Source organism: Porites lutea, chromosome 2 (genome assembly GCF_958299795.1).
Source record: "Porites lutea chromosome 2, jaPorLute2.1, whole genome shotgun sequence".
Classification (NCBI taxonomy): Eukaryota; Metazoa; Cnidaria; class Anthozoa; order Scleractinia; family Poritidae; genus Porites; species Porites lutea.
The window spans coordinates 34,910,357-34,938,004 of NC_133202.1; the positions used below are offsets into that span (position 1 = coordinate 34,910,357).

Genomic DNA, 27,648 nt, shown 5'->3' on the forward strand with positions numbered 1-27,648 from the left:
GCTATATTAATTCAAATTATTTTTGGACCATAGTTAGTAGGGAGAAAAATACGGTGGAAATTTGAACCAGTCGGCCTAAGTCTGAGTGAGTAAGTGCTTTCGGACGTGCGGTGTTTCACATTCATTAGTAATACAGTGCTATGGCTATTTTGCGCCTTCAAAAATATAGTGTATGGGTGAATCTTTATTTCTTGCTTCCTTCGGGTATATGTTGCGGTTAGCAGTTGTTTTTTGATGGACTGAAAAAAAATATAGGGACACTCACGCGCAACTGGGGAGTATTGCCGCGCGCGGAAGAGCTAAAGCATGGCGCCCATTTTCACGCGTGTGGAACTTCTCGTTTTCGCTCTCGTTTGACTTACACGTCTGTATTGTGGAGGTGCTTGCAGTTCTGCACAGTATGAAGAATGCCAGAAGAAGCACAAGAATAATGACTTAGCTGTCATCACAAAAAAGTATGATTACGTTTTCTGACTTTGCTCTGCGAAAACTGATCAAGCTCTCTTTCCTCGCGCGTGGTATCCCGTTTCGCGCGGAAAAAACCGGATTTTTCGTTCACGTGATTGGTCCAATCCTCAACGTGATAAGGTCGTGTCATGTTGTAGATTGTGGATAAAAATCGTTTGCATCGTCGAGGGCAAACACTGAGGTTACTGGTGGCCGAACGTTGAGGTTTACACTGAAGAAAGCTGTGTATGTTAGCAACGAAATGCTGTCAGGAATACGTCGCCTGAGGTTTGTACCTCAAATGTGGTTATTTTTACAAGTTTAGTTTTCGCGCTTTGGACGCTTTTCGATCCGTCCGCGGTGCTTTGACGCTGAACTATTAAACTCGGCGCGTTTAGTGTTCCGGTGATTCCACTCTTCCGGTGAAAACAGAACTTTCAACCACAACAAAGTTTTGTTTACTGCCATTTTAGACGATAAAATTTCTCAAAGGAAGGTATTCGTACCCCTAACAGATTAGAAACGTGAAACGATCTTGAAACAGGTGATGATTGACATTACCCTGCTTGTAAGCTACATATTTGATTTTTTCTCCTTTTTCTTATCCCACTGCTAATGTTAAAAGGTCGTTAGACGCTGTTTGGCGACCTTGCTTTCTCGTTTTTAGAAAAGTGAAAGAGTTCCGTGTTTGGTGAGGATCGATTGTATCCTGCTAAAAATAGTTTGTCGTTGTTTCATGACTTTAGTCACGGTCGTAAAAGTACTTGAATGAAGGGCAAACGTACTCAATAATTTTTGCTGTTTTGTTTTGATGGAGTTTTGAGTGGGGAAATCCTCTTGAAGTTTTATTTAATGTTAAATGATTCTGGAAAATCGAACGCGACATTAAGTCATCCAGTGGAATAAAGGGAAAATGGTATTTTCTTTCCAATTTGGACCATACAGAGTAAACATTAGTGAAAAATTTATAGAAGTTACCAAAATAAAATTGTTTAAGTACAGATCTAAAAATAATTTTGTGCAGAGTTGTTTTTGGTTGTATGCAACGGAAATCTCTAGATGGCTCTTTGTTGATACATTTGTTTGCAGTGTTTTTTGGGGAAAATAAGTGTTGCCTTTAATTTTGTCTTCCGTTTGTAGTATGGCCACCCAATCAGATAGTTGCATTGACTGGGAGACCATATTTCCTTGAATAGGTATCCAGTGTTGATTAACTATAAGGTGAAGCAGCTGGTCGCACATGTTTTCATCAAATCAAGATTACTGTTGATCACAAATGGTAAAATTTATTATGAAAACTTTACGAGGCTGGGTGAACTGAAAAATTTGTTTGTGAGATGAGGATGGAAACTCTAGGGGGTCCTGAATGAAACTCCTTAGGAAAAATTTAGACTCTGAAATGAAGAGGAAACCTTTGAACAACATTTCAAAGCCCGCTGAAAATTGATTATTAAAAATTTCCAAGACCCTGTACAGAAAGTTACCATCAGTAATATTACAGGTTCAGTAACCTGCTATTTTCCAAAGCTGAAAAACGTATGCACTATAATGTTGTCTTGCATTCAGTTTAGTTTTAATATGCTCCAGGCTGATTTTAGGTGTTCTTTGTAAACAAATAACAAATTAGTGAGTTGCTTTGATGAGCAGATGTTAGATGGAATGCCCTAACAATGAAAAGTTTGTATTGCTTGGTAACTCCATAGAAACTTTCTTAACACATTCACACTTTAACTGCGAGTGTGACTGACTGTCCTCTGTACCACTAGTGATGTCATCAATATTAATGTTTATGCAGCTATTTTGAAAAAGGTTGTCGAAAAAAGTGCACACGATAATCCTAAAAGGTATTGAGGTTGGTTTTGAGTTCATCGTTCTTCAAAGAAATTTGAAAGAATTGCATTAGAAGCCATAGACGTATGTTTGCAGGTGCTAAAGGAAAGCAACAAAAGTAGGTTCGGCAGCTGTAGTATCAGGGAACGTGTATTAATCATATCCCATATCACCTTTCAGGATTGTTGCATGCACATTTTTTCTGACAACCTTTCACAAAATAGCTGTCAACAACTTGATACCTAGCTTGTGCTAGGGTAAAAAGATCTTTCAAGACATACTCAATTGAGTGAATAAATGTGATTCAGGCAAATAATTGACGAGAAGCCTGCATATCAACCCCACGAGGCAAGCTTGCTACTTCTGAATGAGAAAAATTCCTGAAAATTGAAAAAAATTTATTGTACAAACAACCAAGACCAACAGTTGTGTGTAATTTGGTATTTCGTGGTTGATCTCTGTCCTTTGTCTTACTGTGTGTCAGTAATCGACAGTTCATCTTTTGCATGACTGTATCTCATTACGAACAACAAATGACAACACACAGAAAAAAACACCTCCTACACAGGCTAACAGGCACAAAAAATAATTCTGTAGCTTTGAGCAGAAAATTCCAATACAAATCATTTTCCACTAGTCCTACCTGTATTTCCTTGAAAATAATTTACAAGTGATCATTGGGACTTCATGAAAACTTTTGTCTACTGAAATGAAGCCAGGAAAGTGCCTAGCAAAAGGGAAAAACTACAGGGGAGGGGGAGCAAAGAAGTAGTGGTGAGGAGAGAGTCAAAGGCAAAAGGTGAGGGGGGCAGTGAAAGGTGTTATTTGCCCTCAGGAATAAAAATGGTTTTGGTTCAATTTGGGCAATTGTCCCAGAAATCTGGGACTCAATGGGAAACATTCATCTATCCCAGATGATCGAAGATTTTTACAACTTATTTTTGCTTTGTTTATTAGTAAAATCTGGGATGGTTGCAAGACAGTAAAATCCCAAGCATGTACCCACTGTAATCTTCCTTTGCTGCCCATTTGTCATTTTGAAATTTTTTAGAGTTCATTATTGTTAACTTTGAATTTGATTGTAGTTTGAAGCAGTCATCTTGGTGTATTTTGTCCCGGCATCTGTCAAGTGCCCAGACTAAGGCAGCTCTTAAGCCTTTCTACTTTGCTGTCCACCCTGATCTGTTTGGCCAGTATCCAATACAACGGGTGAGGAAAACCTTTTGGCCTGAAATATTGAAGTTGTAAGATGTGATATTATGTCATCCTTCAGCGGAAGACCAGCTCTATCAAAAGTATATAGTATAATAATATGTACATGTAGTGATTAGCCGTGCTCTGAGCAATGACAGTTTTGGTTGGATTGGCACCAAAAAAAAAAAATTGCAACCAGAAATTGCAGTGAAAGTCTCCAATTTGGTGAACTGTGTTCTTAATTTAACCCCCTTTTAGTCTGAGAAAACAGTTGACGACACTTCGTGGTGCCACTACTGGTTTCCCTGCGCAGTAATGTCTGAGAAACAAGTGCAGAAATTCCATACTGATTAGGTGTCAAGAAAACAGTCAGTACTTCATGACACCACGACTGGTTTCCCCGCGAAATGATGTCGGAGAAACAAGTGCATAAATTCCATACTGATAAGGCGTCATTATCCAGATCCAGTAGTGTTTCCGATTGGTTAAAGTAAATTTTTAAAATCAGTCCAAAGCAGCCCAGATCTGGTTAGTGACGCGTGATCTCATCAGTATGGAATTTCTTCACTCATTTCTCAGTCCTCGTCATTTTGTGGGGAAACCAATGGTGGTGTCCTGAAATTTTTAGTTGGCTGTTTTTACAGGCTAACCCCCTTTAGGAGGTACTTGAGTACTTAGTACACTTCAGATGAAAATTCATGCATTATTAATATTTTTAACTCTTTACTTGTAGTCAATAAATGAAGATTCTCTGAAGAAGTTGAACTCATACCTTGAGGACTTGCAGAAGAAAAAGCCAGTAAATCCAACTCATTTAATGTTCTACTTGAAAAATGACACTGCCACTGCTCTGGAGGAAGGTAATAATCAATAGAGACACTGTGCTCACCAGAAAATATCCAGAATACATCCTTTAGAGACATGCTATTGTTATTGTGGTAATTAATACATGTTAAAATAAAAGATTGATGCATACAAGGCATTATGCACAATTTATGCCAAAACATTAAAATCTGAAATTTTTATTTCCTCAGTTGGAAAAGTACATGTAGGGCCCAGTTATTAGCTGAATGAATTAATTTTTTTAACGTATGGAAAAATTGACAGATTGAATTAATACTGTAATGGCTGCCTGGATTAAGGTCCTGAATTACCCTTGCTGTGGTAACATGAAATTTTGTTGTTGTTCACAAATGCAAACAAAATACAAGAAACCCCTTACCCCTACCCCTTTCATATTGATTTGAGTCGAACCAATGCGATAAGATGACTATAAGTGCAACTCTGATTCAGACTTCAAACGTCTCTCTTCCAAATTTTGACATATTGTATTTTAATGTATTTCCTACCCACAATCCAGCATATTTGGGGTTCTTATCATGCACAGACAATTTCATGTGGTCATGTTAAATTTGACCTATTTAATTCAATTAAAGTCTGAGTCAGTGTTGAATATTATACATGCTGCAAATTAGTCAAATAAGCAAAATTTAGACGCTCCAGCCTATTAAGAATACAAATCCATAAGTAATGAGGAAAATTCACTTGTGAAATGACTGCCAATGTATTATTTGTTTCTGTGTGGTTATTCAATTTTTTTTTTCTATCTTGTTAACAGGATCAGAGATTTTCAAGACAGTTAGAGTTTCATTGTTCTCTCGTGATGTTTATTTTACAATCAGCCATATTTTAAAGACCTGTGGAATGTTGGAGGATCTGGTGACCCTTCACCAAAACAACAAAGACTCCAAACTGTCTGTTGCACTACCTTATGATGCACCAAACCACTGGCTTCATGTTTATCAACAGTTTAGTGACAGACAGAGCCCTGTGGATCTTGCACAATTGCAGAGAAACTCGAGAAGCACACTAAAGGACTTCCTGGTCCAGAATATAAAAAATGCCAAAGAAAAACAAGAAAGTAACAAGCCTCTTCTAAAGGAAAATGCTGTCTTATCTGAAACAATCTGTAAAGAACTAGGATTAAAACAATTGGAGTCAGCTAATGGATGGAGTTATTCTTCACATCATGGATGCTTGAAGAATTTCTTGAGGCTTTGCTATACAAAGCAGTCAGAGCTTCAAAGGCTAAATGGACGCACTGTTGTGTTTACGGACTGGACAGGGATTGATCCTCATGGACGTGTTATGTTGAACATTCGGGATACTCCACAGTTTTGGCTTTCGGTATGTATTACTGGTCTGTTCAGTGACGCACTCTTATTCATGAATAAGCTTTAATTTTATCATTATGGGTGTCTTGCTTTTCATTCTCACTTTGTTTTGGGATGGGGAGTACCAAAGTAATCAGAGATTGTTTGGTCCAGTAAATTACCATAACACTGAAAACTGGTACTGATGAAATTAAAAATTGAACCAGAGGGATGCAATGCCAGTGCAGTTTGGTCTAAAAATGCAGTTAGGAGTTTAGAGCGCCACTAACACTTCTCCCACAAAAAGAGTTTCTCAGCCCCAGTAACATGGTTGGTAATGGCTCCTGGCACCAAGGGTGCCGTACCCCTACCCATAATGACAGGGCTCATAAATCCTCATAGGCTCTTAAGGATGGATAAAAACCTGTTAAACTCGTCAATGCTCTAGTAAGAGGAAGGAGGTATCCATGGCAACCCTGCAAGCAGCCCCCACCAGGCACCATCACACTGAACAGTTCAGTGGAATTCTTACCTGGCCCTGAACTAAAGAGGGAGGGAGGTTTGGGAAAAAACACAGCGCAAAAATGGCAAGCAAGAAACCAACCTATTGTGTCAACTCTTTGCGAAGAACTGCAAGCAACTACTTATACAAGTCACAAGGTGCCCCCGCTAGAGGCATTGGCCCCCCCCCCAGCATAACTGGGAAAACTGCAGCATTGCTTCGAGGTTAACTTTGCTTGCTAAGTGAGACTGCAAAATCATCTTCTCTGTAAAGGATGTGTTTCAGGGAGATAAATGGGGTAATCTCCCTGAATTCTCCCTCGGTACTCAGGGAGCAAAGAAAGTTAATTTTAAAGCTTGCCCTTCGGGCAAGCTGTAACTAACATCTACTAGCCCGAAAGTCATTTTTACTAGCCCGAAAAAAATCAACAAGCACCTACAGTATCGGTGTTTAGAATTTACCATATTAAAACGCACGTGACGAATATTTGCTAACAAAATAAATTTCTCACTTGAGTTCAGGATCAAAACCTTTTGTTTACGTTCCTCGCAAATGATTATGAAGCAAAGTTTAGACAAATAGCTTTCTCTGAATCAGTTAGAATTAGTCACGGGCAAAATTTACCTCCAAAGTTTTTTTCAATATCTGCTTTTACTTTATGCGCCTCATCTGACATGTAATGCGATACCTCGTCTTGTTTATGCAGATTTCACTTTGTTGGAGCGACTTTCGGTCCGCAGGAGTTTATTAGGAATTTAAAACATTTGTCTTACAGTACTTTTGTAATTTTAATTCTCCGAAAAATCTTCGCTTGCCCGTCGGGTAAGTTAAGCACGGAATTCACTAGCCCGATCGCAAAATCCACTAGCCCCGGGCTGTCGGACACGACTTTCTTTGCACGCTGGTACTCTAGTAGCCTGTCATGTCTCTCTTGAAGATTTAATTTTAAATTACACACATTTAACCACATCTGTTTTACAAAACATTGTGACAGAAGTCTTACCCTGTTGACAACTGGAATCAAGTGAAGTGTTTGATTGCTTACTTTAAAGTCTCCTTTCAATCTATTTTACAGCTCTTGTCCTCCTTAGAAGACTACGATGTTCTAGTCAGTCAAGTGCCTACATGGCAGAGAAGGCTGTCCTCTTTGCTTGGTGATATGAAGATTGTGTTTGATCAGGAGTCACCCTCTGTATCAGTTACTGAGTATTTAAGTTACCTATACAGGATAGTGTCTTCAATGCGGCAAGAACTCCTTGGATCTGTAGATATGTCAACTTGTTTTCTGCCAAGGGAATTCAAAGACTTTGCAATAAGAATACTGAGGTACTCATAGTATTCATTTAAGTCAGTTTGTAACATGGTGGCAGGTGTAACTTGTACGTTATAAGTTATATCACATCATGGAAAGATGGTGTTTTACTACAACATTTAGGGGAACTAAAATGGACTTCTATAATGCCTTCTTTAAGGAACTAAATATACACCAAATCTTTGGAGGATTTGTGTATGTGACCTTCATTGTGTTAAATTAATGGTCATCGTTTAACTTCACAGATTATTAAATGATATTAAGATGAAAAGCCATTAGTAAATCTTTTGCATGAGGATTTTACCTGTGTTTTCTCAATTCCTGTGAAATTTGAAATTTATTTTCTTGGGCTCCTGTAAGAAATTGTCATTGGTGTTATTACAGATAACTAAAATTTTACATCAGTCTATAGCCCTTGAAGAGTGTAAAAAAGAATGTGATACGGCTTAAAATATTCTGGTACAAGGTTTTTGTCCACTAAAAATTATAATTTTATTACTCAATTTCCTAATGGATTCTGTCTTAAGTTACTTGATAACTATGACTGTTTGCAGTCAAAATAACTGAGACAATATTTTTTGTGTTTCAGTCCTGCAGACTCGCTAAGTCTGTCACTTGGTGGAGAATTCAGAATACCACCTTCAATTCCTTCTGAGTTGATTGTGGATTTTCTTGTAAAAAATAAACAAAAATCTTTGGAACTACAAGAGGAAAATAAAAGGTAGGAAAAGTTAGTTGACTGACTTTGCATGTCAATTTCATTGACACACATTCACAATAGATTATTGTCTAACATAGGACAGGGAATTAACTTTTTGCTTTGAGCCTAATTGTTCCCCACAGCTGGGTTTGAAATATTTATTGCATTCATTAATTATCATGACACAAGCATATTATGACTTTTGTCCATGCCAAAGCTGTCCATATGCCAAACATCAATAATTATTAATATTTTGTACATGCACTTTCTAAAAATCTGTAATTTTAAAATGTTTTCTTTTTAATATATTTGCTATACTGAGCAGATGTAGATCTCTTGGAAACAGTTTTACTCAGTTCATCGTAAGATCACATCTAAACTTAATTTTAATTACTGCGGCTGCACTGTATCCCATTTCTTATTTAAAAATGTTGCACTTACACAAAAATGAAATCTGCTAATTTAACTTGGGAACATTGATGGCATCTTATGTTAATACATGTATAGCCTGCATTGCACATGTAATCTAACCCCTGTTAGTAACATTTGCAAAGCAGCGCGGATATCCTTGTCCTGCTGGCCCCCCCAACGAACTCATTGAATTACTGGAAAATGCATGTTCTGAATTTCCTTCAACAATGGCTTTTTTAACATGCCAATCATGCTGTGTACTCAAATCCTGATACTCAGGTGGGGGCCTTGAGCAAGGATTTCTGTGCTGTTTTATTTGCAGACACACTTGGCAGAGAATTAGTTCTGTTTGTGCCGCAGGCTAATGTTAATTAAGTAATGAGACGAACTGTCACCCCTTTCTTTGCTCCTTTCATCCTTTGATTCTTTGTAAACAAGTGCAACATAAATCATTTATAATTATCATGATGTTCTGGGAACTGGTAGGTTTGATGTAAAATTGTCTAAGAATAAATGCCAGCTGTCAGTCTACGGAATTATTTTTATCAATATTGTTGTGTGATGAATGGTTTGAGGTTTTCTTTTGTACCTGCAAGCATGTGGCAAACTTTCAAACAGTCAAGGACATTGGTACAATTTTTGCGCTGTCAGCATAGAAGCCCTCTTGGGGGTGGGGGGCGGGGGGGGGGGGGCGTACGTATGTCTCTAGCCTGAATTTCAAGTATGGTTGTTTCACATTTTGAAGAGTGGACCTTGTCCCTCTGGGTATCTACAGTCAAACCGTGAACACCAGAAATTTCTCTTGAATGTTATTGTGTTGCAAGGAAAAAAGCCAATCTCCCACTATGATGAGAAATCTAAACTGTAAGCAAGAACATTAATTATTAAATTATGGTTTTTGTGGCAAGTTCGTTTGTTCTCATCTTTGCTGTGATTGGTCATAACACAATAAACATTCCTATTCCTAAACATTTCAAGTATTCAAGGTTTTCCTGGTCGCACTGTAACCCATGCACATGTATGTTGCTGTTTCAAGGCCATGTCATCTGGCGCAATTTTACTCTAACAGGGACTCTGCATACTCTTCCACATTATTTAGGTTATTCATAGACATTTTGATTAACCACTTTTTGGCTTGTTTTAGTTGTTATTATATAAACTGTATGTGGTTTTTGTAACCTAACTCTGTGCATATTCCTTCATTTATCTCAGGAATCTTGTGATACAAGATAAAGCAATAAAAGAGTGCCAAGAGAAATTACAGCTGGAGTGTCTGTTAAAAGATCCTTCAGTATCTCCACTTCAAACGAGTGACTGCTGTGAGCGGCTAAGCAGGCAAGATAACCCTGATCTTAGTGGAGCTAATCTTACTGTGTCCAAGTATTATCATGTTAATGAGGATGGACACATAAGTATCCCATGGAATTGGAAGTAAATTTATAAATCATCCGTGAGGAGGCATATAGCTCACATGAGTTCAAATGCAAGGGAGTTGAGGGGAGCAATTATTGCATGGGGTCAGACATCCTCACAAAAAGAAAAATAATATGGGAAAGAGAAACTGTTAACAGTACTTTTGATGCCGCTGTTACATTTACGAGGTGCCAGGATGACAGGAAGTGTGGGGAATGCAATATTAAAGTTTTCCAGTATGGACATTGTAGTCGTCAAGGAAACCATTTATTTTTCAGATGTTCAGATGCAGGGTGTGTGTATACTCCCTCCAAAAACGTAAAAAATACTGAAGGAAGAAAAGTACCATTTTATTTATAATTTTGTTTCAAATAGAGCAGTTTAAAATGTCTTGCTGAAATAGGTAGCTCATTCACCTAAAAAATATTATAAATTGTTACTTAACGTTGTGCTGTTTATATTATTCAGTTTGTCTGAACACAGCTGTGAATAAATTTAAAGTAATAGATACAAGCGTAAGAGAAAACGATTTAAATAGTAAACTTTAACTGAAAGGCTAAGGAAAATTATTGATTGTTTACAGAAACAGATCAGGATTAATATATACATTCTGTTTCCTACTTACTGGTTCAAATATTTTTTTGTGAAAATGACCTTGGCCAATATTCTGGTAAAAAGCATGTGTTTAAAATTTTAAATAATTCTCTAAGAATTACTAGTCTAATATCAAATTTCATGGTTAATGCCAGAATACAACTTTAATTAATTACTATTATTGCAAGGAAAATACTAAATTATGTGGTTATAATATATTCAGTTTACAAAAGCGCGGGAAGCTTATGAAACTGACTGTAAAAATGCAATGTTACCTTTACGAATGGCCTCATCTCTACACCACATTGAACAGTCTATATTATTCACTCTTCTTTTTAATAGTGGTGACTTGTCCTCAGTGGCCAATAGAGGCACCAAAATTGACCACTTCACAGCAGCAATTTTTAAAAGTTAACTGTGAATAAACTGACTTTGTACCTTACTGTTTCATTGATCTTGTGTTACTTGCTCATAAAAGGCTTTTTTTAAAACAGTTTGATTGTTCTACCCCCCCCCCCGTCCCTACACTCAACATTGTGTACGCCATTATACCCCTACCTCCTGTTAACCCTTTAAGTTCCGATAGTTACCAAGATCAATTTTCTCCTAACAATATCCATATGTTACCAAGAGAAATGGTTATGAGAGTTAATAAAATGATCACCTAAGAGAAAATGCTTTGATCTTCTACCAAATTCTCTCAACTTATTCCTTAAGGAAATGTATAAAAGACCAGTTTGGAGAATTTGTATGTGGATATTGGGGCTTAAAGGGTTAATGAATGCCTCTTTGATGGCCATTTATCTCTCTCATCAAGATGGCTGTTGTGGAGAGGTACCACAGAAATATGTTTGAAAAAAAAAAGTTCTGTGATTGGTTAGATTTAGTTCAATATGTTGTTTTACTGTGAAACACATGAAACCTGAGTTATTGCTAGGTTAAGTCATGGAATAGATTTTATAAGACAAGAAATAATTAAAACTTCTTTGTGTATTGTTCATTTGCTGTGCATAAGTGCTTGGGAATTTTAAAGAATACAATGTAAAGTGCAACCAGCAGCTAGACTAAATCAAGCATTGTAAAAGAAATAAGGCAACAATGCGAGGAAAGGAAAAAATCTTTGAACCTCAATTGGGCCATATTGCAATGTGGCATAACATTTTGTATTAAATTTGTGATTGGTTCAGTAAGCTAGAGCCTCCTTAAGATCTGTTAGATTATTGAGTACTTTTCAAGGTTATAAGGCATTTAGTTATTTTGAATAATTTTTGGCAAATTATTCACCTCTCTCAAGGGTAACTCCTTGTTAGTCTTAAGATCGAACTTGGAGAGATGAACAATTTGCCATAAATAAAATAATATATAAGGGACCAGTCATTATTTATGTGGGGGGGTGGGGGGAAGTTTTTTTGTTTTAGCATGAAAGAAAAAACGTGACCCAACCCTTTAAGGTGATTCCCTAGTAAAAGAACCTAACATAGATTGTAGATGAAACTTGGTACACTGATGTAACAAGTCAAGAAGATGATAAAAAGGTAATAAAAAGTGGGGGTCACTGTGCTCGTTTTGACGTCACAATGCTGACAAATACGGCTATTTTGGACCCTTTGACAAAAACCGCGCGCAGCCCAAAACTAGGCAAAAAGGAAATATTTTTTCTTTGATGCATGTGTTATCGCACAGAATTTGACTTTTATGTATTGTTTATCCACTTACGTACTTGAAAAATGCCTGTTAATTCCCTTGTTTTTACTTTACACTCCAAAGTAGAATTAAATTGGACACGCGCTATTCGACACGTAATAGCTCAATCCGTACATTTTAGTAAAATTGCCAAAAAACTGAACATAGATTTATGCCAATTTTTTTCGCACCGAAAGGAAGCACTGTCCTTATTAAAATCATGAAATGAAAAATGGGGGTCACCGTACTCGTTTTTGCGGTAGAGCTGCAGAAAGTGCGCACCAAATGCATTTTTCTTGATTTTTGAGAGAGGACTGGGACGAGTTTCAAAATAGAATGTATGCGAAAGGGGGAAGAAAGTATTAAAACATCCGTTTTTACAGAATTTACATCGAGATATCACATTTAGGACACAATGTGATAAAAAAAGCGTTTAAATGAAAATCAAAGTGAATAAGCACAAATTAAACATCCACTATTGAAGTTCTCCGTGAGGAAGTCGAACTCGGCAACACGCGTACTGCTCACGTTATGCACATTCCCACCACATTGAGTCTTCGCCTCGGCAAGAAACAAGCGCAAGCAAAAATTGCAACAGCGTTTCTCTTCGGTCAACTTCATTTTAATAATGTTACTTCATATGCTCTTTTTTACGGAGGCCATCTTGTTATGCGCAGTAAGAGATGTGCAGTGCAAAACCAGGGAATCACCTTAAGCTCATTAGTTAATTCTTGACCCACCCCCATATAACTTTATATAAGAGGTGACCCACCCCCAACCCCCTTCAATCTATACCTCTATAAGGAGTTCCTGTTCACTGAACGAAATCAGCATATCTTGTGGACCAGTGTCCTACCCTGCGGCCACTTCTTGTTGATGTACCTTCTTGTATTGTTACAGTTTGACTGTCATCATCTGATTCACTTTTGCTTTCACTTTCATCACACAAAACAAGGTCATTGTCACTGTCACTCTCATCACTGTCCTCACCAAGACTGATGCTTGAAGGAAATGTAGATTGATTCGCTTGATTTTCTTTCCGTTATTGCTAAGTTTATTATGCTCAATGTATTTGTCCAACTCGGGGGCTTTCAGAGTGTCAAGCTCCCTCTTCTCTACAAGTGTTTTCCAGTCATAGCAATGTACATCTTTTAAGGCTCGAACTTGCTTTCTTTTCTTCGCTCTTGCTTACGGATCTCATTGACACTTAGGTTGGATACCTACATGTGACATCCAGTTGTGTCATACAGGGGCGGATCTAGGGGGAGGGTGCAGGGGGTGCACACCCTCCCCCCCCCTGAGATGACCTGCGGTTTTCTAATACAACTGGTATTCTGCCGAAAAAAAAACTATATGGTTTATTGGTGTTGAAGTAGAGCAGGAGATGAGTGATTTTTCCCCCCTACCCCCCCACATAAATAATGACTGGTCCCTAATGTTGAAGTTTTAATTTGCATAATCTTTAGAAGTCTTCAAAAATGTTACTGTTTTGTGTGGGCCACTTTAGAAAATCTTCAATGTAGCTCATTGCTCTGACATTAAGGGAAAGTCTCAGAGGAAGTCTTAGTTATCGTACCCTATTCCAAAACATTCAAAATGTACACTCAATACAAAAGCACTTTGTACCAAGCACTAACTTTATTAAGACAACCAATAATGTCATTTATTTATAAAAATTGCTTGTTAACCATACTCAGTAAATCTTTAGCTTTAATTGTCACCAAGGCAAGAACTTTTAAATTTCATTAAAACTAGGACAAAGTTGTTAGAACACAACATTATGGAAGGCATCAACCAAACCTGGGTTGGATCCAACTCCCCACCACCCCCCCCCCCCCCCCACAAAAAAACAAAAGTGCTTGAAATTCTGTTGTACAGCAAGCTGTAGTTTACACGAAGCTTTGTTTACCATTTAAGGCTGCATAAAATTGTTGGCTGTCACCCAGTGGATTACACTCATTCTTTCCAGCCAAACCTGGGTTTGTCTTAATTTTACACTTAAGTTAATTGCCTTACAGTAACTTAATTATCTCTCCTTTTCTCCATTAGCTGACTCAATGCCAACTCTTCTGTGTCTTTTCTTCTTTAAAATGATCCTGTTTTCCATCAGAAACTATCTTAAGTTATTTTCCTGAGCTTTTCACCCTGGAAATTCACGACAAAGGCTATTTCCCATGGATTTTACACAGACTATTGTTAAAATTGTCCACTTGGATTATACGGTGCATTATTGTGTAAAATTGTACTCCATCGTACTTATTGTAAGCTATGATTAGAGTTGAAATGACTTAGCAGACATGACTGTTATAGGTTGTTATGTAGCACAAGTCATTGACTTAACCTTTGATCTTGTTTTTGGTTTATGTATCAAGTCAGAGCTCTGCAGGTAATGATATCCTTAATTTCATATGTCTCAGTGCAGCAGGGCTATCACTAAGATTTTTTGATGCTGGTATTTGGGGGATTGAAAATCTAGGTGTTCTTTTGGTCATATTTTTCTTTTGTTTCCTGTGAAAATAGCAGGGGGTTGTGCTCATACCAGCTGGGGGAAATTCCTGGCCTTTAATGACAGCCCCATAAAACAGCGATGCTTACTAAATGTAGCTAAACTTTAAGCACACCCTTTTTGCCTTTCTATAGGTGAGGATCATTGTTCATTAAATTTACATTCTATATATTTAATTTAAAATATGTGTTATCTTTTGACCTTTCAGTCAATACCAGCTGAATTAAGAACTTCTTAAAGTTTCAATCTGTTTTATTTAGGACATAATGCAATTCGGAGACTTTCACTCAGATGCTGCTGTGAGAAGGAAAATATAGCTATCCAATGAGCCAGCTATTCAGTATCCTTGGAACACATATACACATCTTGGTTATGCAGTCTGCTCAAATCAGGGTAAAGAGGTCTGTTCTCTGTCATCGTCCATGCACGTCCATCTCTGAGAGCTTCATTAAGACTGTCAATCCATGTTGCACGATCTGTCTTTGTATCAGCAGCCAGAAGGTACCTGACATGGTAAGCATTACCAATAGTTAAGTGGAAAATTTTTTGTACATAAAAATGCCTAGACACTTGTACAGTTAGGCTAAATTATCCTGTCATTTAAGGTAGTCTGGTTTTAAGACCTGTGATCCAGCTATGATGAGTATGAAGGAAGGTGGGTGTACAAAACAGCTGGTAATCGAGCCTACTATACAGTGAACCTCCACTGTAATTTCAAGGTAGTTTCGAAAACGAAGCACTCGAAAACGAAGACCGAAGCACGAAGCACCCAAAACTCGAAAACGAAGACCGAAGCACGAAGCACCCAAAACTCGAAAACGAAGCACCCAAAACTCGAAAACGAAGCACCCAAATCTCGAAAACGAAGCACCCTAGATCGAAAACGAAGCACCCTAAATCTCGAAAACGAAGCACCCTAAACCTTCGAAAACGAAGCACCCAAAACTCGAAAACGAAGCACCCTAGATCGAAAACGAAGCACCCTATCTCGAAAACGAAGCACCCTAGATCGAAAACGAAGACCCCAAAATCTCGAAAACGAAGCACTCAAATCTCGAAAACGAAGTACCCAAAACTCGAAACCACTGTAGGCTGTACGTCTTGCATGACGCAATCCGAATCAGGTGGAGGCAGCGGATGCGTCCGCACCTCCAAAGGTCCACAAAATCCACCCAAAGGTTTTATAAGAGCCTGCCAACTGTTTAACTGAACGTTTCTAGATGGGATATAGTGTATTAATTTTATTATTGGTCTCGCTATACTTGATACATCTTACCTTAATATGCGTTTTTTCGGTACACATGCATGTTTATGTAGACTTGAAAAACTGTCCGTCAGCAGATTTTGGCGTATTCAAGTACGCGTGAGCAGTAACACAAAAGGTCTGAAACGAGGCTGGAAACGGAGTGTGAGGCTCGCGCGTATTACTCTTACGCCACGCTTTACCGACTTCTTTACTGATTTTGAGAAAAAAAAACCCGACTGTTTTGCAGTCTACCATATCGGATATTTTTGACACTGCGTGATCAGATCAGATCAGATCCAGGCAGAATTTTTTCTAGGGTAATAGCCTGGGATCAGGCTCTATGGTGGGGAACAGGAGAATTTTGAAATAAAAGGAGCGAATAAAAAAAGGAGAGTTAAGCTACTGAGAAGGAGGTCGGTGGGGCGAAGCCTGAAGATATGCTTTTTATGCCACCGATCCACCCTTAACTACACTAATTTGCAAATGGCCTTTAACGAGGAATGGAATAGAAAACGTTCATCATTTTGTACGGGGATACTTGCAATACAGTAATACGGCAATACAGTAATATTCTAGAAATAGTTTGGGCGTTCTAAGTTTTCTGATCACGTCCAAAACATAGCCTCCCACCGGGCCTCCCACGCAGCGGCGGAAATGCATTTACAACTTGAGTAGATTTCAACTGCATTCGATTCGTTGTCCAATACTCGTTATCGCGCTTGATTTCTGCTGTATTTACATTGGTCTCGTGTTTATAAAGGACAGACCGGTGTCGAGTTTTTGGGTGCTTCGTTTTCGAGTTTTGGGTGCTTCGTTTTCGATCTAGGGTGCTTCGTTTTCGAGTCTTGGGTGCTTCGTTTTCGAGATTTAGGGTGCTTCGTTTTCGAGATTTAGGGTGCTTCGTTTTCGATCTAGGGTGCTTCGTTTTCGAGTTTTGGGTGCTTCGTGCTTCGGTCTTCGTTTTCGAGTGCTTCGTTTTCGAAACTACCGTAATTTCAACCACTTTGTTACTGCTCTTTTCAAAAACACAAGAATTCTGATGTTAATGTTTTTCACTGCCGTCAACCATCTTAGCAGACCTCTTAAAAAAAGGAATTTAACTTCAAAGGGGGCTAAAGGTCATGGTTTGTGATTGGTGAATTTCGATCCATTTTTGTGGTGACCTGTGTTTCAAGGTTTGTTGTTTGTGACTGTGATGAATAATAATAATAATAATAATAATAATATTAATATTAATATTATTATTTTTATTATGATTGACTACAGCAAAAAATGCATGAAGGCCGCTTATGAACTTGGAGTTCGTGTGTTTTTTAAAAGCGCAGTAATAGATCCTAGTTCTAACCATATATTATTCAACTGCTAAGCACAATTATCAAAACACATGGCTGAGAGAAGTTCATTACTTACTTAACTTCTGTGCCGCATGCCCTTTTTAGTTTTAGTTCCATGGTGTTTGGTCGTGCACACAGGTCCCTTGCGACTCTGGTCACTTCCTCACTGATACATTCTGATAAGTCAATACTCCCAAGGGGTGGCTTGTAAAGCAAGCAGATGGTAGTGAAATTAATGAAAAAATATTGTTATACTATTCTAAAATTCAACAACTTGATGTTTCAATTGGCTTCTTGTAGCTAAAAATCAGCAAAGAAACTGACCAGTTCTTATTTGCCTATTGTTGCATTGCTCCTAGGATTGGTTGCTCTTTTACTAATAATATAATAAAAATAACAAGAGCAACAAAAAGAACAACGACAACAACAATAATAATAATAACAATAATTATAATAATACATGTCTAAACACTGTTTAAACACATTGAATATAAAAATGCAGGAAAATGCTTTTGACCTTAATCCCCTTTTCAAAAATTAATAAGGCTACCTATCATTATAAGTTACAAAGATTTCACTCAAAAGCCATGTGGTTAAAACTTTCTTTGTAATATTACAGGGTATCAAAATCATCTGGATGCCACTGTATATGACTGTGTACCTTGATAGACTCATCTCCTGGGTATCTCCAGTAGGACATGACAGCACCTTTCAACACACACCATCGCCTCTGCCATGCACCATAACCACCGATGTCCTCCAGGATTGTCTGAAAATTAATGGCAAAAATAATGACAACTTCCCAGACAGAAAACATTACCAACAAAAGGCTGTTTTTCAGTAATTCTTATTTATCCACATAGTTTATTTAGTTACTTTACAATTGTTATATTATCTGTTATGACTGCTGTAACCTTTCCTCTCCGCCCGCCTCGTCTAGCTTTTGCTATTTGCTGGTGGAGATGGCAAAATGATGTGCATGAAATAAAGTATAGTGTGTGTTTTGGCTACATAACTTAAACAAGTCAGCGTGTTCTTTGTAATTCAAAAACAGCCTTTCTAGAGACCAAGTGTCTAGGATTATAACGCTTACCAAGAATCCTTTGACATGGCTGCTGCACAGCGGGATGCATTCAGCTTTCATTTCTAAGTAGGTACTCAAGGGGCAACTATCAGGCACCTGAAGATGACATGTCAATAATAACATACAATTTCAATACTATTGTTGAAAATAAAGTGAATATAATATGAAGTTGTTTTAATAGAAGCTCTTCTCCAGGACATTTATTTTTGTTATAAATACATTCTGGGTTAAGTCTCCTGAATCTGCGACTGAAACATTTGGCGATTCAGCTCAGGTTTGACATTTGATTCAGATGTTGCATTTCACATGTGCCTAATATAATGCATTAATTATAGAAACTATTGTCCTTATTATTGGATAACAAATTGTTTTAGAGACCGGGAATATTTAAAACAAATGGAGTTAAATTTGGCACCATATCATATCTGACATCTGAATGAACTGCCCTATTTAATTAGTTTTAATTAGTTGACTAAAATAGAGTTAAATTTGGCACACATGAAATTTAATTTTTGGACCGGGCCTAATAGACTCTCTGGATCATGTATGGCGGTACATGCCATAAAATTGACAAAGCTTTAGCCATTTTATTTTTCTAATTAATATTAAAAACATTAATAGTACAGGAGATGATGTCCGATCTTTTCCTCATTTCTCAAAGAGTGTACCAGTTGCAAATTGTCTTCTTGCATTTAAAATAGACAAAATGTAATTATTTGTAAATTATTCTAAATATTATTTTCAAGAACATATATACCTTATTGAGAGAGAATCTCTTGGACTTGATGATAGGAAGATTTACATGTGTTACTCCAACAAGAGAGAAGCTGCTGGTTCTGAATACTGTCTGTGGTGATGGCAAAACCTGGGTTGCTATAAGAAGACCAGAGTTTAAATTTCAAGTATGGATATCATGACGACATACATATTAAGTTATTTAAGCTTATTACAGGTATACTATTGAAACGAAAAGTAAGGCCAATAAGTTAACATTATATAAGTTGTGCATGGAGTCCTAACGCATTTGAACTGCAGGCCTCAAGTGAAAACATTTTCCACCCACCTGGAGGGATATCTGATGTGCGACGCTGTAGAGAAGACATAAGAGAGAAAGTAAAATTATTTTTTTTAATATTAATCTTGATCCATTGAACATGCAAAATGTTCAGAAGAAGCCATAATCAAGTATCAGTGGATCCTCACCCCAGTAAACATTCCTTTCACAACTTTTGGTGACTGAAAGAGCTTGGTCTTAGATGGGGTGGTTGGAGCACTGACAATGGCCTTTTTTACATTCTACAAATAATAGAAAGCAAAAGTTAACACAACAAATTTCTACACTGAGCTTGCAGAGAGGGTATGTGAGCAGAGAGTAAAGAAGTTAGCATTCCACAAAACCTGCTTACTCACAAGACAGCATGGTTTACCCCTCTTAACAAACTGTAATTTAATGGTCTACAAGAACAACCATCATAAGAAGCTCACCATGCAGAAAACCTTGATTGTGACATTAAAATCTGGTTTGATATCCTTCCTGTTGAAATAAAGAAATGACAAAAGAGTCAATGGACTGTTTACTTATACTTCTAAAGGAAATTACAACAGAATAACACATGTAAGTATTATAGACTCAGTGGCATATACGCGGACAGCCAGACAGGTTGCCAAATTGGTGTGAAGTGCATTGTAAGCTTAGGGTGTGTTTCTTTACTAAAATCCAGCTCATCTCCGGTGAAATACAATTTATTATTCACTGAGCTGACTAAAAACAAATAAAACAAAACATCCTTAACAATGAACCTAACCCTGACAATAGTCACTAAAACAAAGAAAACGAATAAATTATATTACACTAGGGATGACCCTTAAATCCAAATCAAACAGATTATTGATCCAAATGATCCACAACAGGGGTGAATACCTGTACTTTGGACACATGATCTGAAGTGTTTCTTTACTAAGGATCTGAAAAGAGTGAATACTGCCAGCCGTAACTCGAAATAATTTTGTACATACATCAGCTGTTTGACAACATGTTTGAAAGCGTCTTGCAAGATATTACTTTTCCATTATCTTATTTCAAGACTCAGCTTCACTTAGCCCATCTAAGCCCATCCTGAAGCTAACTGTCCAGAATACAATGAAATATCAGCAAACTTGCAACATTGTCAGCAGCAGTGTTTAGCAGCTGCCTCAACAGACAGTATGGTGTTTGAACACGGTTTTGTGAGTTTCACGTTGAAAGAAAAAAGTGTTAGGCATCCTCTGGAGTTATTGTACTACTAGTTGCAGCAGTAGAATGAATTGCACATGTTCTATTTGAAGGGGGGTTATGATAAACAATGTTTGTGCCACTTTTTCCACTGTGACAACAGCACAACAAAACTGGGCTCAGAGACAATCAAGTAGAAACCAAAAATGCTTAGTTTAACAGGCCTATAATCTTGATGCTTAATACTACTGATCTAACAAGTAAGTGGTACTTGAGTATGACTTACAATGTGAATTTATCAGGGAACAACAAGAAGTTTCCATCTGTGGCATCATTTGTTGAAAGGACTTTGGTACAGTAGAACTCATGTGGGCCATGTTGGATAATACAGAGAAAGTAAAACACACCAAGATCTGAAAATAAGTGAAGAACATTCAGTTGTCACAAAAAATGACTCACAGTACACAATAGGGTTCCAAAGTAAATCAGTTTTCTTTCACAGCTTGGTGAACTTCTGTTTAAGTGTCAAAGAGCCATGACAGCTTGTGCCTTAATTTGCTTGCAGGTTCGCCATAATATGTGCCTTGGGCTGATAGGAGTCTCTAATGTTATATCCATTTTATTTTCTGTGTTACAGATCAAAGAATTTGATTTCTAGTTAATTTTGATTAAACTTACAAAGGTTGATTCTCAACATACTTTGTCCCCTGTCCTAGCCCCAGGAGACAGAGAATTGAGAATCATTCCTACAGTTGTGGATTAAAAATTTTTTAACCTGAAATGAAATTTAACCAGGTAACATCTGGTACATTTTTTATTTCAACTAAGAATAAAAGATTAAAAAATTGTTTCTTACCACTTCTGATACCCACTCTTAACACATCCATGAAGTCTTGCCTTAGTATGATCTTGATACCTAAGGTTAGCATTCAAAAGGGAATGGAATAACAGAATAAAACCTTGAACAAACAGCGATAATATCAACAACCATTTCACAGGAAAAAGCTCAACCACCTCAAAAATTAATAAGCGAAGCTTCAATAATTACTGCGGGAAAGACTGTTATCCCTGATGTTAACCATAAAATTAATGTGTTATAAAGTACCCATATAATTATTATTATGATAACCGACTTTTTTCAAAATGGTTATGGGGACAATCATGTTTCTTCCAACATTAAATGTTTGGTGATTGTCTTTTGTCAGGATCATGCAGCCTTTATGGTATCGAACAAGTGGAATATTAAACAATTTCACTGGGTTTTTTTTTTTATACAGATGCAGATGGCAATAAATCAGCCTGCTGGAGAGACGGAAGAAGCATACCTGACAAAGAGAGATTTGCAGTACAAGATGATACCCCAGATGTTTCACTTCCCCCAGCAAATTCTGGAATGTTCTCAGTGCATCCATTTTTCAGTCTTTGGACTTCATCTAGACATGCTGTTCTGTGTTCACCTAATCAGCAAAAGCAAAATGTAATCAGGTTCATCAAATCTGTCATTCCATGTGAAACTTTGTCAAGGACTTCAAAGAAACGCAGTTGTCTGCATTAGTCTGTGGTGTAATAATTATTGTACTTACTTGCAAGTAAGAGAACTCTTTCAGCTTCAATTTCCTCTGTGGAGCCTCTAAAGGTGATATCATTTGCAACACAGAGATTTAGAGCTTGACTTGCCTGGAGTACAATGTTCTGTTGATATGCAGCTTCTTCAAGCAGCATCTGTTTGTGGGGAAAGGTCCAGGAAAGAGTACAACCATAAGCACTATTAGTTAAAATGGCTTCTGGAAGTAAAGACACACTCACAGGAATTTGGCAAACTTATTGTAACTTGAACAAACCACAGAGCATATACATCAAGGCTTTTTTTTTAAGATTAAGATGAATACACCGTGATGGCAGTTTATTTCCAGGAGTTGATTGCCAAAAGTCATGGCAAACATTTGTTGAGATGCACGCATTGCAATATCAAAAGTGGAAGAATGGCCAATGAATAAAGATTGCATGAGGTTGGTACTTGCGCCCGACACTAATATACAACATGTACACTGTATTGTGGTGGCTAAACTTTTAACATCCACCACTTCTTTGCATCTCAGTTGGTAGAGAAATTCCTGGTACAGTGGAAGCACCCCTAAAGGACACTCTTGTAAATGGACAGTTCTACTTTAATAGGGTCATCTTCACAAAACCCGTTTATCCCCACTCCCATACAAACTCTGTATTTTTACATTCTCATAAGCGGCTAGCTCCAGTTTTGGACACTTTTTTTTGTGCCCCGAGGGTGTCTGCTTATAAGAGCTTCCACTGTAATTCAAACTAAATCTAAGTTCCCTTCAAAAGTCAAACACTCATGCATTATTTTCCCCTTAATTTTACAAACCTCCCAATAACTGGAACCAAATTGCCTTTTCCAAGTTGGTATGAAAGAAATGAGGATTCCACTGTATTATTTTCAACCCTCCCCCTTTCTCAAAAAGGAGAGCAAATCCAATTATTTAAAAGACTCAGCTTACTTTTATTGTTTCTTGAGTTCTTTTGGGTCTCTGTGGCACTGCTGACTTGGGTTTCAGCACTGTTTTAGTTGCATATTGATCACTCGCTGAACTGTTGTACCCTGACTTGTAAGAACCTCTTTCTTCTCTATCGCACTCCGATGAGCCTGATGATGATTTAGGATTAAGGCTGGCTGACGCACTATCCTTTCTCTTCTTTTCTTCTCTTTTTCGTTCCTTTTCCAACTAATAAAAACATGTGAAGAGAGTGTCTTTGTCAGAGATAAGTAACTTGTTGTAATGCCTCAAACTTTACTTATTGAATAACCTGCCAAAAGGCTGTTTCATTTCACTCAGTTAATGGCAGAAATTCTGACACTCGGGTACCTACGGGTGAAATGGAAAGTAGAGTGCAAACAATGCAAGCTTCCAGCCAAAATTTGGCTGGATTGAGTTAAATATACTGTATACTAGGGCATATTTTACTGGCGTAATAATGCAATGATTTGGCTTTATCATTATTTTTCCTTTTTGTAAGAGATTAGGATTAAAATTAACGCACTCAGGCTCGTAAATGGAAGGAAGAAAAAAAGCCACACCTGTTTACACTTTTCTTCGTAGCTCACAAACATGCTTCCTCTGTCTTGCTCAAGCTCTTGGTCAAACTGGCCAAAGTCAAAGTTGAATGTTATTTCATGGATGTTAACATCGTTGAGGTTGACAGTTTCATTTAAATCAAAATGGCAGTTGTCTCTAGCAGGACCTACTGGCTGCTTGGGAACCTTGAATTCAAAGTCGTTCTTCTTAGTCGATTGTCTCGTTTTCCTTGAGCTTTGAGGCTTCTGAGCAACAGCTGAGATGATACCATCAGAAAACTTCTCATTTGCCCTCTTAGGTTGTTTCTCAGCGGGATCCACCACACTTACCTGTACTTTTGTTCTATCTGATCTGTGTGTCTTAACACCTTTTCTCTCAGTTCCATCAGAAGAAACTGCTTTGAATGTGGCAGTGTTTTCACAGCTTACAGCAGCAACCTCTGTGGTGTTCTCCTCAATCACACATGCTTGAATGATGCATGACCCTTCTTCTGGCCTCTGCTTTGACTTAACTCGCTTTGACCTTTTCTCGTCACCAACAATGGGAGTTGCTACTATTGTAACTGTAGCATCAGATTCTGCTCTCTTTGGCTTCTTTACAGGTCCATTGTGGTTTTCTGCCTCTGTAATGCCATCAGCTGAGGTTTGAGCTTTTCTGCGTGGTGTGGGAGTAGGTTGATCAACATTACTTTTTGTGGCATTGTCTAAACCATCAATGCTACCCTTCCTCTCCCTCTTTGCTGGAACTGGCCCAGCTGTACTTTTTTCATTTTCCTTGTCAGCAGACATACTTTGTGATTGAGTTGTTTTCACTTTGGCCTCCACCTGCCTGTACTCTGTATCATCGCAAGATTTATTGGCTTCTTTTTTAATCTTATCCTTGTTTTTAGGGGAGGTAGGAGGTTCTGGAGCTCTTCTTTTCACCACAGATGCCGTCTTGCCATCCACGGCTTTGATGTCATTTATTATCTCTCCGTTGCTGGCATCTTTTTCCTTAGGGGGAGATGGAGCTTTTCTCTTAGTTGATTGTTGTTGATCTACAGCCTGGCAATGCTCCATATTAGCTTCAGCTATGGCAGCTACCCTGGGAGGTTTTGGTGGGGGACAAAATTTATCTGCTGTGATGCTGGGTTTGCTTTGTTCTGGTGTATTCTCAAACACGCTGCGTGTTTGAGCCAGTTTTCCAGGAGTCTGGGATGACTGGAGCTCTGCCAGTCGTTTGTCCTTAGCATTCTCCTGGGAAAAAAAATTGTATGTCACGGTCTGCCATTTAAATTGATGAGAAGAGTTCTGGAGCTTGGAAAAAGGCTAAGCTTGTGTTTGTTTGTGTTGTCAACTGTTTACATAACTTATACCCTATTATCAAGGCAAAATCCCTGGCCCTGCTAGGGACTAGCTGATATGTTAAGACTTGAATATTACCCTTGTATGCCATGTTAGAGTACATGATTGTGGTGATCACTGTTTGCTTACCTGTTGCTCATCTCTCATGTTATTTTCAAAGGCAGCTGATCTTGATGCAACACTTGGACTGTTGGCATCTTTAGCTCCTTGAGTTAATGCTGGTTTCCAGTGTTTTTTAGGTGTGACTCCATTTTCTTGATCTCTCTGTTGCATCTTCATAAGCCTTTCTTTACGAGCCTAACAAAAAAGAAAACCATCATCAAGAACCAAAGTTGCAAAAAGGAAACATCAACAACTGTAAATTTTCTTTTGGCATGATTTTGATGTTTGCACGGCTTACCTGAACAGAAGGGCTGTTAACATCGATATCCTGGGGATTCCTTAGAGCAGAACTCTTTCCACTATCATCGCTTCCGATTCGACGTCTCTTAATTTCATCAGTATTGATCTCACAAGTTCCACTGTCTGTGTTGTCTTCTGACAGAGGACGACGAGTGCGATCTTTGATTGGTGAATTTCTTTTGGCTCTGCATGCCTCTAGCTCCTCACGTTTCTTTACAAGTTGGTCCTTTCTTGCTTGGGTTCTCGCCAATAACTTCTGTAAAAATTTAAGAGAATATTCAAAATCAGGAACTATAGGACAAGAACCTGGAAAATTTATCCACCATAAGTATACAAATGTACACTAATTTTTTGTTCCTTTGAGAAGATCCATGGTGCCGATGAATCCCTGTCCAGTTAGGATTTAGTGGTTCCTTTGATGGACCATCATCCCAATGATCAATCTTGGGTCACAACACAAATGCTAATCCTGATCATTCCAAAAGGAACACACCCTGAAACAACCATATCCAAACTCATTTTATTTTTCAAACTCTGCCTAATTTTTCATGAGCTCCTTTTAATATTCATTTTTACGACCACTCAACCAACACTCTCAAAAAATGCATGAATCTAAGTTTTCTTCTCTTTGAGCACAACCCATGTACTTTAAATTCGAGATTCATTATTTTAAGAAAACAAATTGGAACAAATAATAGAATAAGATTTTGTTCTCGTAAATTCAAACCGCCTGTTTAAATTACAGAAAAAATAGTTTTTATCCTATGATTTGTTTTAAATTTTTCGCGTAAAATAAGGAAACGTTTTCTTAAATTGAGAGATTGGGAGCAATCTCGAATTTAGAGTGTCAAGGAATGATTGGGAAAGAAATGCTACTGCCCATGACTCATGATGAATCAGTCATAGAAAAAGTCCACCAACTAAGCTGACGGTTGCAAAATAACTAATAGACATGCTAAGATGGATTGAGCTAATCCCAGATTATTATTCTTCCCAACTGTTCTGAACCGTTTCCAACTGTGATAGAGTAAGGCTTTCACAGACGTTACAGAAACAGAAGTATTTTTAATATAATCTTTCAAAAATGTATTAAAATCTGATGAGCTTATCGGGCTTGTTCAGGGTTTTTTTTTGTTGAAAGAATAAGAAACAATAATCAATTTCAGTTACAAAAACGATCAATTGCTAATTGAATCCAAAAAAAAAAAGATAAGCTTTACTGAAAAACATAAACCGGAATTTTGCAGCATTTATATTTTTCGTTAGCACGAAAGGAATGCGCCATTGTGCTTTCACGATCATGCGTTCTAATATATAGAGAGGTTAGCTGCAAGAAGAAAGCTTGATTTTCCTTGAAGAAAATGAAAACTTGAACCCACGACAGAGTAATCGAGAATTGTGTTCTCAAACATTTTTGAATTTGTTTAGTAACCAATCAAGTAAGTAAAGTTCAGTTGTGGCGGGTTAAATTCCTTGTTCTTCATGATCATTTCATTTAGCATCTGTTATCGATTTCTAGGGAAAGAAAATTATAATTCGACTAGATTCTTAGTTAACGATGAAAGTAGAGTGTATTTAAATCATTTAATGACAAACAAGAAGAAACAGAAGCAGCAATTAACCTTAAATTATCATAAATTTTGAACCATAAACGACAGTCGAACTTTAACATATTTTTTCAATAGCGCAGCTGAATAAGAACATGAAGTTTACCTGGGTGAAAGGATCCATCCTTGTCCAAAAATCTTAAATCATAAAGGTCGCTTTGTTGTGCAAAATACAGTCTTTCTATTCTTTAAAAAAATCGTTTCGTACTTTTCAAGGTCGAACCGTTCACAAACGAGATCGATTTGAAACTGAGCGGGCAAGTTTGTCACGTGATACTTAAAACTTGGACTCAGTCTTTCGCGACGACTAAGGGAACGAAGGCAACTGAAATGAAGGAAAACAAGAGAGTAAAATAAAATAAAAAGGAAAGAAGATAAATTTGCTTTGTCCCTTAGAATTCCTTAAAAGTTACTTTTTTTCTATAAGGACTTTATCAGAGGACATTTCCCTTTGCTCCGCGGAAAAACAGTATGAAAAAAATGGGCAACAGCGGGAGCCTGGGTGTTAGGCTCCTGTCAACAGTCAAGTTAACAGCCTCCTGAATGTGTAGAAATTTTGTGGTTGAATTAATTTTAGATTTCT

General features: G+C 37.6%; 2 protein-coding genes across 2 annotated transcripts; one reads left to right on the forward strand and one right to left on the reverse strand.

Moving 5' to 3' along the window:
* The first annotated feature begins 574 nt into the window (after window positions 1–574).
* LOC140928458 (T-cell activation inhibitor, mitochondrial-like) lies at window positions 575–10,043 on the forward strand. Its single transcript, XM_073378212.1, has 7 exons — window positions 575–735; window positions 3,363–3,486; window positions 4,205–4,331; window positions 5,090–5,658; window positions 7,202–7,452; window positions 8,028–8,159; window positions 9,762–10,043. Exons 1-7 carry the CDS (start codon window positions 710–712, stop codon window positions 9,982–9,984), a joined length of 1,452 nt encoding a protein of 483 aa, XP_073234313.1. The 5' UTR covers window positions 575–709; the 3' UTR covers window positions 9,985–10,043.
* Window positions 10,044–14,098: 4,055 nt separating this feature from the next.
* On the reverse strand, window positions 14,099–27,306 carry LOC140928459 (uncharacterized). The gene is made up of 17 exons (XM_073378213.1): window positions 27,172–27,306; window positions 25,457–25,714; window positions 25,186–25,353; window positions 23,716–24,948; window positions 23,138–23,362; window positions 22,205–22,343; window positions 21,947–22,078; window positions 21,478–21,537; window positions 20,908–21,034; window positions 19,895–19,943; window positions 19,613–19,705; window positions 19,473–19,497; window positions 19,167–19,282; window positions 18,419–18,505; window positions 17,987–18,094; window positions 17,402–17,529; window positions 14,099–15,250 (listed from the first exon to the last, which is right to left on the reverse strand). Exons 1-17 carry the CDS (start codon window positions 27,187–27,189, stop codon window positions 15,079–15,081), a joined length of 3,138 nt encoding a protein of 1,045 aa, XP_073234314.1. The 5' UTR covers window positions 27,190–27,306; the 3' UTR covers window positions 14,099–15,078.
* Between the last annotated feature and the right edge of the window lie 342 nt (window positions 27,307–27,648).